At 41.9% G+C, this 14539-nt stretch overlaps 1 protein-coding gene across 1 annotated transcript in view; it reads right to left on the bottom strand.

The window, feature by feature from the left end:
• Positions 1-14539, bottom strand: part of Slc35f1 (solute carrier family 35 member F1) — a gene marked incomplete at its 5' end in the record, with an annotated part of 394539 nt that overhangs the window by 19420 nt on the left and 360580 nt on the right. Inside the window, one exon of the mRNA XM_036169346.1 lies at positions 10692-10846. Within this exon, the coding sequence (XP_036025239.1) occupies positions 10692-10846 (155 nt within the window). The remainder of the gene's footprint in view (positions 1-10691; positions 10847-14539) is intronic.

Here is a 14539-nt window from a genome sequence, read left to right as displayed (position 1 = left end):
AACAAAAACAAAAAAAAGAAAAACACATTTTTGGGGAAATACTTGCATCCTGATGCTAAAGGCATGTACCGTTTCATTTACTCCTCAAACTATCCTTAGGAAGTGAGTACCACCAATGTTTTTCTAATGGGTAAATGAACACGAGGAGAAATAACTTCTGCCCGAGGCTGTTCTAAGCAAATCACAAAGTTTTCTCTTGGTTTCTGCATTTTGAAACAGAACCTCCCCATGTAACTCAGCTGTTCTCAAACCCTACATTCTCCTTCCTGCTTCCCAAGTACAGGACTTTCAGATACCTGTCACCATGCCTGGGAACACACCAGAGACTCTTACCCAGGGATCTCTGCTCTAATCCAGAGAAGTCTGTGACCTGGATGGGAAACCCTGACCTTCATTGTTATTTCCCTCAAACTGACATTTAGCATTTACTTAAACATTAATGTTACATCATCCCTAACAGTATTTGAGATTTTTGACCAATATAATGGTGATATGTTCATGTCACAGATCTCCTCAAATATTGCTTCTTCTTATCACTGCTTTGAAATGACAGTCACTATTAGGTCTCTGGCTAGAGCTTGTAGTTCGCACATTACTATATTGTCACATTTAAAAATATGTTGGCTGTCTCAAAAGCCAATATACATACACACATATGTGAGTGCAGTGATGTAGGCCTTTAACCCCAGCACTTGGGAGGCAGAAGCAGGTAGATCTCTGCAAGTTCAAGTACCACCATGGTCTACATAATAAGTACCAGGACAGCCAGGGATATAAAGAGATCCTGTCTATAAACAAACAAACAAACAAACAAACAAACAATATTTTGATAGCTTTCATAAGTTGGTCTTGTAGTCCTATTCATCTTATTTAAGAATCTCAAAACATTGTGAAACGCGGTCTTTGGACATCATTAGAATGCCAGGTGGACCAATTGGGGCAAATAGGAGCTTTCCAATAGTAGGTAGTGGAGCCAGAACTTGCTACTAGGCTCAGGCTTGTGATTGCCATTCTGGCTGAGCTTTGCTTATGTTTTGGTGGACATCCTTTCAGATGTGTGCATGTGGACACGCAATTGCTTGCACATCTGCATGTCTTTAAATATTCCAATAAAGTTGTTTCTTAGTAAAGAGGTCAGAAGGAAGCAGGACAGTAGAATTTCTCAGTGCTTCAGTGAAAAGCCAATGGGGGGAAAAATTGAAAGTACTGTTCAGTGGCAGGGTTAAAACTGAATACCATATACTTGGACAAACAGTAGTCAATGGAGAGTCTAGAAGATTCCAGCATGAATCATCACTGTTGCAAACCTAGCATTCACTATGAAAGGTACTCAGGGAAGAAGGTGCTGGCTCACTGGTCCTTGCAGGTCTCTCCAACATGGAGGGATTTGATAGAGTAGTGGTTATGCAAACTCAAGGGACGTTAAGAAGCATCCTTAGGAATGGAAACTCTTAAGCTCCATTCTCTGTTTCTTGGGAAGGCATGTGGTCACTGGGGCTTCCATTTACTGGGCTCTGTTGGACATTGGGCCAGCAGCTCAAGGGACAAAGGGATTGTTCCTCTAAAAATTGGGACAGGCCACAAGTCATGCTTTATTTCAGCCTTTGTGTTGGAGCCAATCTTTGTTCTTTAATCTTAGTATAAAGGATGCTACAACTTCTGTGAACTTGGCTCACCGATATTCTAGACTACGGGAGATAAATTTTTACAGGTTGCAGTGAAAATTAGGCATCTCAGTGTAAGGGATAGGGCCAGAACATGTACTCTGATGATAAACACCACTCCCCTCCACGTCCTCTCAGGAGATAGCTAGTGCTGTTTACTCTCTGCTATAGTCAATCCAAATGCAAGCCTTTCCTTTGATTTTTGTTACAGTACCTCTAACCTTGTCATTTTCCTTCAAAATGTGTCATTGTGTTAACACCTTTCAAATATCTTTGTGACATGGAGCTTATAATAGACTTAAGTAGAAGGAATTTTGACCTCTCTCTGTCATTCTGGGAATGTTTTACAATGTGTCCCCAACTTTTCTATTCCTTCCAGAATATTTGATAAGTGGAAATTTTTAATATGGTAGGAAATGGATGTTTGTTCACTAAACCTATTTTCTTTTCTTCTTACATAAATGGCTTGACTACATTTTCAACCTTGCTGTGGCTGTGTGACTGAGTTCTGACCAATAGAATGGGGAGGCGGTTAAAGATACTTGGTATTCACAGCCATCCATGTCACCAGTCTGTTTCACAAGAGATATCCACTGAAGGCCTAGCCCAGATATCAATAAACTTCTTATACCTAGTAAATATTTTTCTTTTATCTTATTACTTTTTGTGTATGGGTGTTTTGTCTGCATATACGTTTTTGCACCACATGTATGCAATGTCCTCAGAAGCCAAAAAAAGGCATTGGATCCCCTGGGACTGGAGTCACAAACAGTTATGAGCTGCCCTGTGGATGCTGGGGTTTAAATCTGGATCCTCTGGAGGAGCAGTTCTTAACCACTGAGACATTTTCTAGCCCCTAGCTCGTAATTAAAGTCAACATTGTCACTATACACAAATCAACATGGTTGGTGTATAAAGAGGTCAAGTCTGTGCCTCAGTAGAACTTTATTTATAAGAGCAGGTGGATGGCTTACAAATCATTTTTGATCCTTGCACGAAAGGATGGAAGATGACAGATGAGACCTGGACACCTGAGTGACTGACAGCATCAGTGAAACCCAATGCTTAAAGCCAGCAGCACTAACCCCAACTCATCCCAGAAGAAAGAAGCCTCAGAACAGGCTGTGCTGTGGGTTACTGGACACAGAGAAGCCAAGTTAAAATGCTCCATCATTCCATGTGGTGATTCATGTGAAATGATTTTGGCCCAGGATATGAATTTCTTCAGTTCTTTATGCACCTGACAAGGCTATAATGTACCTAAGATAGTCATTAAAAGCTAAGTATTAATTTTCAAATCTCATATTCTCAATTTATGTTTGGCCACGATGAGCTTAAAAATCCATTAATTTCTCTCTCTCTCTCTCTCTCTCTCTCTCTCTCTCTCTCTCTCTCTCTCTCTCTGTCTCTCTCTCTCTGTCTCTCTCTCTCTGTCTCTCTCTATATATCTCTCTTCTTTTCATTACAAAAAGAAACATAATGGAATGTATATGAGGGAGATTATTTTTATACATACAATGTGAAGAATTGCCCTAATGCTTATCAGTTGTCAAGGGAAGAATTTGTGTGCCCTGGCTTCTAAAGACTAGGAACATTACTGAAATTGCTCACTGCCACAGAGGATCAACAGGGCTACACAGCTCAGGCTTTTGACCTGTGTCTAATGAAAGATTCCACTCTTAATGAAAAGGTCCCATCCCTGCAATCTATCTGGCATGGGCACTTAGATGCTAAGGTCATTGGAAATTGCTGGCCGACTCGAGTTTCTGGGGTTTGGAATATCATCTTTGGCATTAATCTGCCTGGTGCTTTTTAGTGTTTCTGTCAACTTTGTCTGTCAATAAGATGGTAAATCACAAAGCAGCAACTTCCCATAGCAGGCATGGGATAAATATTTGTGGGATGAAGCTGTTTTAAATTTAACGCATGGTAATATTTCATTAAAGTGAATCATGCTCAGAGTTATTAAATTTCACATGCCAGATCTCTTGCAATAACAATGAAACAGAAAGGGGAGATGACATGTGGGCTGTAAAACTCATGGCCAAAGGGAGGGTCAGGGTGTCACAGAACTCTGTCCCTGACTTCGAGGGACCTAACCTGGGGTATTAGCGTAGTGGTTATAGTGAGATACTTTTCTGGTTGCTTTATAAGTCTTAGCGATAAGTTATCTCATACAAGGTTTAGACAAAAATATTCTGAATGATTACTAATGAAAACAGATGAAATTCTACAACATGGACACTCATCACTTTACACAGAGCAGCTGACGTCACTTTCTTGGATACATCATATTAAAAGCTATCTTTCACCTGCTAACTAGTGTATATTTGGATGGTAAAAACATTTGATGCAAGAATAAAGCTTTATAGAGATCTGATAATCCTAAGGTACTACTCTTCCGGCAGGGGGTTTGTAGCTTCCTGATGTTCTATGTGAAGAGACATTTGAGCTGATGACCTAAGTAGAGTGCTCAATGGAGACTAGAAGAGTGTTTATGGTGTTAATTTTCCTCTATCCGTTACTAGAGTATGTTATCCAAACTGTGATGTCAGCATCTTCTTATGAAATTCCTTTAATTATTGCAGCAGTTCTGTGGCACCAGTAAAAGCCTTGAAATGGTTACAGCGAATGTGTGGAGGTCATTCTCTAGTCGAAATGCCAGACAGAAAGAAATAGTCCCCACAGTCAATGTTGGTCACTACTTTGCCGAAAAGTTTTCTGCACACAATAGCATGTCATTTCATTTTAACAACCTTCAAATGCTGTTTGTGTTTCTGGTTTACTCTTGAAAATCTGTTGCAAGAAAGAAAAGAATCAAAGAATTCAGTTGAAAATGACTGATGTAATATATCTACACTTTTTTGTTGTTGTTTTGGTTTGGTTTTGGGGTTTTGGTTTTTGGAGATGGGGTTTCTTTGTGTACCTCTGGCTATCCTGGAACTAGCTCTGTAGACCAGGCTGGCCTCGAACTCATAGAGATCCGCCTATCTCTGCCTCTGGAGTGCTGGGATTAAAGACATATACCACTACCTCCCAGCTTATATTTTTATGTATGAGAATCCAGGTTTGACTTTTTAAACATGAGATAAGTTAGCAAGAACTCATAACAAATTATTAAGAGCTGCATCTAGTTATACAATGTTTTTTGTTTTGTTTTGTTTTTTCGAGACAGGGTTTCTCTGTGTAGCTTTGCACCTTTCCTGGAACTCACTCTGTAGCCCAGGCTGGCCTTGAACTCACAGAGATCCGCCTAGGAGTAGTTATACAATTTTAACATCAATAGTAAAAAAAAAAAAAAAAAAGAACAAGGCAGGGATTACTAAGCCTGAGTTATACATTTAATCAGAGAAGCCTATGGTCTCTGGTCACTGCTGAACGGTGATGTCTTCCAACTTACTCTTCTGAAACAATGCATATGGGAAATCTCATCATCTTGAAATCTAGAGACAACAGGTATCCACCTCAAAGAATTTAAGAGTAAATGCAAACCACACTCTCCATGTAGGCTCCTGTGACTCTTTGCCACATCTTACCATTCAGCTGCTCCATTCATATCTCACACAGTAGACACTGAAGGAGTTCTTTAACTCCGGTCTATCCTCTCTCCACATGGCTTCATTATTAAAATCACAAAATATCAGGACATTAGAACACCTTTGAGAAGTCAGTTGAAAAATTCTACCTCCAGAGTACAAGGCGTCTGAGGTGGCCTGTGTGTTTTCATTGTCCAAATGTGGTTTCTGAACAGGGTGCCATCATGACCCAGCTGGCCTGACCTGAAGCCAGGGTATTCTAGTTGTCTCCTGTGACTATTAATAGTTCACTGGTGGTAGTCAGAACAATATGCTCCCCGATGGTGTATCCTAACTCCTGAAATCCCTGAATATGTTACTTAGCATGACAAAAGGGACTCAGCAGATGGCATTAAATTAAGGATTTTGTGACGGGGTGATTGTCATAGGTTATTGGGTAAGCTTTCTATAATCCAAAAGTCTCTAATAGGAAAGCAGGACTAATGGTCATGTCTGAAGATACTTACTATACCCTGACATGGAAAATGGAGAAAGGGACCAGAAGACAAGGGGAATACAGGCGATTCTTAGAAGGTAGATACAAAATGGGGTTCTCTTCCAGAGTCCCCAAGAAGCAACAGAGCCACCCATATATGATTGTAGCTATGATTCTGCTGACTTTCAGAACAAGAAGATGTTAAAGCCACTGGTCAGCCACTGGGGTTTGTGGTCAGTTATTAAAGCAGCAATTTTCCATTGCTGAAGTATACTCTTTATATGACACATACAGAGCCTGTTATATGAAGCTCTGACCTCAAAAAGTCAAGACTATCAAACTGAAAAGTTTCTGTGCCAGTCTCTCCCTGGGTTTGGTTTTAGGGGCCTCTGAGGCTGAGTAAGGCTTTTTTCCCAGCCTTTCCATGGGTTGCCTCAGGTTTACTATTCTGGATTCAATATTGCTGTCAGGAAATAAAGAACAGAAGCACAGAGCCACTTTCCAAAGTCATAACCGTAGAGATTGCATGAGCCCCAATCTGTCCAGATAGTCTCCTTTAGAATCGAGACACTTGCTCTCCAGGATGAAATGCTGTACTGTCCAGGCAGCACCAAGACAGATGCTGCGGTGGGCTAATGGGAGGGAGAAAGAGTGGATTTTCCCCCTGAGGGTATGAAGCAGGAAAAAGCGAATAATGAATATTGGGCAGAAGAGCCTCATTTAGTCATTTAATTCTGTGTGGGTAAGCAACATCTGTGAGAAAGCCGTCTTTCCTCTCAACTGACAGACATTTATAACCATACCAGAAGGAGGTATAAACACATCATGATGAAGAGAGAGGATACACTCTTACTGTAGGCTGTAGTAAAATCTATAGCAATCCCAGAGGTCTCTTCCAGTCCCCAGCACTGATGCATCCGGCCCTCTACATTCCTGCTCTCATATGCTTGTCCTATCTCCAGCAGTGATGAGAACTGATTCATAAAACAGGCAATTCCACATCTGGAATGATTACTTTCTGACAGTGCTACTGTTTAGCAGTCATCTTTTTATCGGCACCACTTACTTTCTTGTAAGTCTGAACCAGGGGTTTGACTACAGGTGACTAGTTGAATGCACTGACAGGGTGTGAAACATTAGATGCCTAGAATGCCTGGATCAGTGAGACTGGAGACTGAACCCCAGGAAACTCTTCACATGAAGCTGGAGGTGAGAGTTACCAGCTTGCACCTGCTCTTCATGGTTACAAATCCTCACCTGCCCTGAGTGTTCCTCTTATTAGCTACGCCTGTCAACTGTTTCTTTGGAGTACAAGGAAGAAAGCAGTTTGAAGCTATCATGAGTAGCCTCAGGGAAGGAGCCCATAGAAACATAGAAAGCATTTGGAGAAGACCCAGTGGTTCAGAGTGGTAGTGGGATATCTTGATTTCTTCCACGGTTACATAAGCCTCTTTAGCAATAGACAAGTTTGATGTCATCGAAAGCATACTTAGAAAGCTTTTGTTATTCAAATGTCATTGGGAAAAAAAAGCAGACAACCACCAAAAGGGGGAAATATTTGTAAGCCACGTATCTGATAAGGGTCTGGTATTCAGAATTGCCATTCAATAATGAAAACAGAAATAAGGCAAGATGTACAAAAGGGTCTGGGAATTTGGTGCCATTAGTCAATAATGCTTGCTTGCCTTGCCTGCATGAAGGCCTGGGTTCAATACCCAGCACCAGCTATGGTGGTACACACATGCAATCTGAGCATGCAGGAAGCAGAGACAGAAGGATCATAAGTTGAGAGTTATCTTCAACTACAAAGTAACTATGAGGTCAATCTGGACTGCATGACAACAGATCTCTGGTTCGGTAGATTGATCGATCGATCGATCAATAGACAGATGAAATAAAAATAAGCAAGAGACTTAAACGGATATTTTTCTAAAATAGATGTATAAAAACATATCAGATTTTTCTTCCAATATCTCTATACAACATACGTATTAATACTTTATTACCATACTATTTTTTAATTTTATAAAATTTACTACATTTTTGCTTCAATTTTTCAATTGCTCAAATTCCAAAAGCAATGGACCCCTGGGGCAGTTGGCTAGTTAGGTAAATCCTCCTAGATCTGTCCCCAGATTCTGATCTGAGGCTTTGGGGGATGGCTGATGGGTATCTATCTATATATCTATCTATCTATCTATTTATTTATTTATTTATTTATTTATTTTGAGGAATGCTGGTAGCTGGAATGGGTCTGGATTGTCTAAAACATGACCTGACCTTGGTCCTCACTCATCATAATGACTTTAGTCATCCTTCCCAAAGAGATGATCAAGAGATTCTTCCAGTTTAGGAGCCAATGAAGCTGTTACTTGATAATTAGAGTATCAATTGTAAAGTTAACTGGTAAGAGTTCATGCTGAGGAGTGGGCCAGACCAGTATACTTGACTTTAGGGGAGAAAAGTGATCACTCTGCTGTAGTGGTGAGACTATGGCCAAGTGGTCTCCAAGGCTTTAGAAAACAATTGGGGTTTGGGGGGAACCTGACCCTCTCAGCACTGTGGTCAAGGGACAACCTGAGAGGAACATGATTTTATCCATATAGGATAAATGGACTTGGGCGAGCTCAGGACACAGAAACTGTGCATGCGATGTGAACAAAATGAATTACAGCATCAAACATTGCCAAGCCTTGGGAAGCTTCTTTCATCTGTAAATTTGACACTATACTGGGCAAAAAGTCCCATGCAAAGTAGAGACTCACAGGGAACTAAGGAGATGTTTGTCAAAGAAAGGAAATTTCCAGTTTACAAGATGAGTAGGCTCTGGACACTAGTGCCCATTGAGGTGACTATAACTAATGATAATGTTTATGTGAAATCTGAAGAAGATAGACTTTAATGTGGGAGAGAGAGAGAGAGAGAGAGAGAGAGAGAGAGAGAGAGAGAGAGAAGAGAACTGGCCATGGATGTGTCAATTAGCTTCATTGTGCTAAGCCCTTCATAAAATATGTGTATTGAAGCAGCTTGTTCTATGCTGTCTTAGGGTTTCTATTGCTGTGAAGAGACACCATGACCACAGCAACTCTTATAAAGGAAAACACTTAATTGGGGTGGCTTACAGTTTCAGAGGTTTAGTCCATTGTCATGGTGGGACATGGCAGCATGCAGGCAGACATGGTGCTAGAGAAGGAACTGAGAGTTCTACACCTTAATCCACAGGTGTAGGAAGTAAACTGTCACACTGAGTGTAGCTTGAGCATAGAAGGGCACCCTCACAGTGACACACTTCTTCCAACAAGGCCACATTTGCTCCAACAAAGCCATACCTCCTAATAGTGCCACTGCCTTGGGGGCCATTTTATTTCAAACCACCATATATGCTTTAAATAGATACAATTTGAAATTTCAATTAAATTTGGAAAAAACTATAGCATCTCTCCTACTTGATTGCTTAGTTTTCTGGATCTGTTTCCAGTCCTCCCATTGACTGGCCTGGCCTGTGTTCTCCTCTCTCTGTTTTGAGTAGGACTCCAGCCTCTTTCTTCAATAATTCTGATTATTCATTTCAGCTTTGCCTCTTGTCGTCCCCAGTACCTATACTTCTTAGCTTATCATTTCTCCAAGAACCCTGGTCTCAACCGCAAGCCCAGCTTCATGTGGTTGAAGGAGTTCTGTCTGCTACCATGCCTCAATACCCACTGGACTGGTGATGCTGACTGATGCCCTTCCCAGCAGGGCACAGGGTCTTCATTTGCTGCTCTTTCTTCTTTTGCATGTCCTACTTTGGGTGTATGTGCTTGGACATTCTACACTTGGCTACACTGTGTTGGATTCCCCATCAGTCCTTATCTTACAGGATTAATGAAGGGATACGAAGTGGGTCTCTTCTCACATGCCAATGCTAACTGATTATCAATGGATGTGGTATGTGTGGTGTTAAGAGGAACAGCAGAGGACATTGGCATGTAATAATCAATTAGTCATGCCTGCCTCTGTGAAGATGTGGGTAGGGTCTTTTCTGTGCTACAAATAAGAAACGCACCTTCCATAGGCATATGTATTTGAGGACTTGGTCTCTAGCTGGTGCTGTATGGAACCATCAGGAGGTGGTGCTTTGCTGGAGGAAGTACATCACTGGGGTGGGCTTTGAGGGTTGGCTAGACTGGCCCCATTTCCTGTTTCTCTCTGTGTGCGATGGAATGTGATCATTGTGCTTCCTGAATGGTGGGCCAGGCTCATGCCCCTGCTCCCAGGACTGCTCCCACCTGAATGGACTGGATTCCCTCTGAACTTTGAGCCAAAAATAAACCTTTTTTTCCCCCCTAAAAGTTGCTTTTTGTCATGATGTTTTATGACAACAGAAAAAGTCACTAGTTGAGTCTGGCCTTTGAAGAGACAGCCATCTTTGGAGGGGTCGTTTCTTCTTCTTTTTTTTTCCAGGGCTGATGCATTGACTGCAACTGTTTGCCACAAGTCTTTTCTTTCTTCTACCAAACCCTGGTATTTTAGCTACAATACTTCCTTCAGGGAATGCAATGGTCTTTTCCATTCATGTTTGCTATAAAACACCTGCAACTCAGAACTGGGGGGATTATGGATTTTAATCACTTCCCCAAAGAGAAAATAAACAACCAAAGTCTTCAGCAAAATCTATTTCGTGGCTGCAGCTTGGGAATTGAATGTAAAATTGAATATAAACTTTCTAATCTCATGTTGGAAAGCATAGCTTCTAGGTTGAGCTGTTCTCCATTATTCAAGAGCTTAACTCCTCATGGCTGTTGCTTACCTTTTGCTATCTGTTGTTCCGAGTTCCTGGTTTCTCAGGACAAAATGCTGCCTTTGTTTTGAGTTGAAATACAAATGGATATCCAAATTGTGGGACCTCCACCCAGAGCTGAAGTCCCACTCACCACAGAAAGTCAGGACCCCACTCGCCAAATCCCATAACATGTCCGGCAGTACTTGATATTCCTGTAACTGTCATTGCCACACAGCAGCACTGACTTAGCTTACCTTGTAATGGAAGAGGAAGAGTCCACAGAACAGGCTGTAAAGATCTGCTGTGAGCAGAGAAAGGTTGACGGAGGTGGCACTCGTTTTCTTTATGACGACTGGCATAAAGCTGTAGAGACCAAACATGCAGGCACTAAAGCCAACGTAGAGCAGTCCTGTGGAGCAAAGAGAAGACAGCGTCAGGGCCTCCTCAGAGCATCTGCAGCATCCGGACTTGGAGGATAAGGGGATGCGGCACATCATATATGACTCACTATAGGTAGGTTTTTTTCTTTCACTGCATTGTGTAGTGTTGAGTATTGGCTGGCACATACATAAAACATAAAATGGGGACTTAAAATTTGTGCTTGGAAAATGCATGCTCTGCTTCTTCCCACATAGCTGACATCCTGCTGTGCTTCTAGAAAAGCTTCTTGGTGCAATATGCAGTGGCTTCCAGAGTCTGCTGAACACACACACACCCACACACACACACACACACACACACACACACCACGAGGAGGTCAGAAGAAAGCATCAGACCCCCAGAGCTGGAGTTGAAAGCCATTGTGAGCCTCCCACATATGGAGAGAGAGAACCAAACTCTGGTCCTCTGCAAGAACAGCAAAGCTTCCTTAGTTGCTGAGCTGTCTCTCGTGGCCTGTCCATGTATTTCAAAACATTTTAACCTCTTAGGTTTAACTTGCAAAACAGGAGTGAATGAAATACACTATGTACTGCTCTCAAGGGTAAACCACACAGTTACTAAAATTAGAGACCTGAACTTAGACTACCAAACTGAAGACTTAAACTACATCTTTGAACAGACAATGGGATTGCTTCAAACATAGAAAATCTGTTCATTTCTTTAAAATGAATGAATTCTGCTCATCTCTACGCCAAAGAAATTGAGTGTTATCCTCAATTCCTAAGAAAGTGTCAGCTTTCCTAGGCTGTTGTGGACTCTAGAAATATCATTGGTAGTACTAATTCCATGAGTACAATCTTTGGATTGGCTATAGCAGCATACGATAGGTAACTGTAGGATCCATCATTTCCCAGACATTGAGGTGATATGTATGCACAAAAATCATGCTCATTTCTCTGGCTGTTCTCTGAAAGAACAAGACATGAAACAATTCTAGGGTTCTCTGGGTGTTATACAATTGAATCTTGGATTAAATGTGTCTGGTATAGAATGTGAGCACTTTGCTTCCTTTCAATCCTGTGAGCTCAGGGGAACTTGTTCACAATTGGATGTCCAGTTCCTCTGATTAAGATCAGTGATTCCTCCATTGTTTTGCTCCTAGGAAAGATACTAAAGGACACAGAGCTTAGTCTGTACTTCTGATCCTAAGTTTAAGAAGAGCTACATCAGATACATAAGAAAGTCATTGTGAACATTAAGCAAACAGTACAACAGCCCCCTCTAGTGTGGTGGACATGCCCTCCATACCAAGCCGGATGATATCCCTACTTCTGGGTTCAGTAAGCTAGGAGACCTCATTGCATGTATACATTCTGCCAAAATCCTAATAGATGCTGTGTGACTCTCCATCAGAAATTTTAATTCCATAAAAATAGTCAATTTCCTTTCACTTGAGTTTCATGTTACTTACAATTGATTTTCCTTTTAATCAACTTAAAAATATAACAAATACTAGATAACCTATGACTAATGTACAAGAAAACCCAAGAATTAATTCAGTATTCCTTACGAAATCTGCCATTAGCAGACTAGGAACAAGTTCTACCCTTAAGTGATTCTCCTGAAGATAATCAAATTTGGGTAGAATATAGTCCAGATACACCAGAACACCAGAGCCTTTCTTTTTTTCCCTCCCTCCCTCCCTCCCTCCCTCTCTCCCTCCCTCCCTCCCTCCCTCCCTCCCTCTCTCCCTCCCTCCCTCCCTCCCTCTGTCCCTTCCTTCCTTCTTGTCTATTAACTTGGGCATCATTTATTTAGCTTATAGGATAACTATGGTGATATATTTTGTACCCTAATAAAATTTGTCTGAAGATCAGAGAGACAAAGGAAAAGGCCACAGCCACCATTTCTTACCTCCCCAACTCTTCAGCCTGAAAAAGCCTCAGCCAATAGGCCTCTAGCTGATGAGCTTCCTCAGCCAAAAAGACTTTAGTTCCTGTCTCCTCAGGCCTTATATCCCTTTCTCTGCCCAGCCATCACTTCCTCGGATTAAAGGCATGTGCTTCCCAAGTACTTGGATTAAAGGTGTGTGCCACCACTGTCTGGCTCTGTTTTCTCTTCTAGACTGACTCAGTCTCAGGTAGTCCAGGGTGGCTTTGAACTCACAGAGATCCAGATGGATCTCTGCCTCCCAAGTGCTAGTATTAAAGGTGTGTGTCACCACTGCCTAGCATCTATGTTTAATCTAGTGGCTTGTGCTATCCTCTGATCTTCAGACAAATTTTATTAGGGTACACAATATATCACCACACTGGTAAGATGTGGTGGCTTTGGCTTGTTCCTTTGTCTCTCTGATTATCAGGCAAATTTTATTAGGGTACACAATATATCACCATAGATAACTGTACTAACAAGTTCTAGAATCCTAACCTTCTATCTTATTATCTGGTAAAACATCCATGGACACTGACCTGTGGGCTCTGATGGTTTAGGTTCACTCTGTTTTTTAACCAATTCTCCATTGAGAATCTAGTGTACCATGAGTCTTCTGCTTTGGGCTAGGAATCCATCAACCATCAACGTGGGGGACAGACAATAAGCTCAGAGCTGTTCATGGTGAAGGAATGAAAAGGTTTCTCAGAGAGAATGGCCAAGGCTTGCTCTAGGAAGGGCCCCAGCCAAGTCTGCTCTGCCAAGGTGGCATTTACTTTGAATGTGAGGACTAGGAGAAGATTAAAGGAGGCAGAGATGTCTTCGCCTGAAAAGATTCTCAAGGAGGGGAAAGTTGTGGTTTATTCCAGGGGCTTCCAGAGGCCAGAATGACTGAGTCGTAAGAATGAGGCACAGACATTAGGGAGGCTGTAGCTCATAGGAAGCCCTGTGTATCTTAGAAAGAAATTTCTAGTTGCAATAGGAATCCCCTGAGCAGTTTGTGCCGGTGATCTAGCACAATCTGACCCACATTTTGAAAAGATAACTTTGGCTACTCTTTGGAGGAGGAAGGGAATGGGGACCACACAGGAAGGGAGTTGTGAGGAGAGTAACATCTGTGTCCAGGAACGAAAGGCGGGTGTCTCACCTGCGGAGCAAAAGGGAAGTGTCTGGGTCTGTGAATACTGAGTCAACCTGTTCACAGCTGGAAGGTAAGCAGTGGGGGCGGGGAGGGAGGGCATCGAGGAAGAGAATTGCTCTCTACTGTAGCAAATGAGTGAAGTGTGGCATCATTGTACGGAGATGGAGAGAGCAATGAGATGGGGTTTTCAGAGAAAGTGAAATAACACTTGAACATGCTGGTTTAGATAATTATTCATCATTCACGTGGATCTGCCTAGTAGAGTTCTGGATGGGTCATGAGCAGGCTCAGAGAAGAGGCAAGACTTTAAAAATCACTTTTACTGACCTAAGTAGAGTAGGAACACAGCTATATAACAGACCATTGCCCTAGTAATCTGTCCAACTCCGGATAGTTGCAGTCTAAACATTCTCCCTGTATTTCACAAAGTTGCTGAAGTTAAATGTGGGTGAACTACACCATCTTAGCTGATGGCTTCTGCTAAGCCAGTCGGGGCTTTTGTGCGTGGATACCCTGATTTGTGAGTGAAGCACAGTCAGATAACTGCATGATTAGAGAGAGGGAGGGTGGAGTACGGCCACATCTTGCCCTTCTGCTGCTCTGAGGTAGACATTAGGTAGTTAATGGGCATTAGCAGTTCACCTCAAG

Source organism: Onychomys torridus, chromosome 19, assembly GCF_903995425.1.
Source record: "Onychomys torridus chromosome 19, mOncTor1.1, whole genome shotgun sequence".
In the NCBI taxonomy this organism is placed as follows: domain Eukaryota; kingdom Metazoa; phylum Chordata; class Mammalia; order Rodentia; family Cricetidae; genus Onychomys; species Onychomys torridus.
The sequence above is the reverse complement of the archived record's forward strand: the minus strand, read 5'-3'. Positions and strand labels throughout refer to the sequence as shown.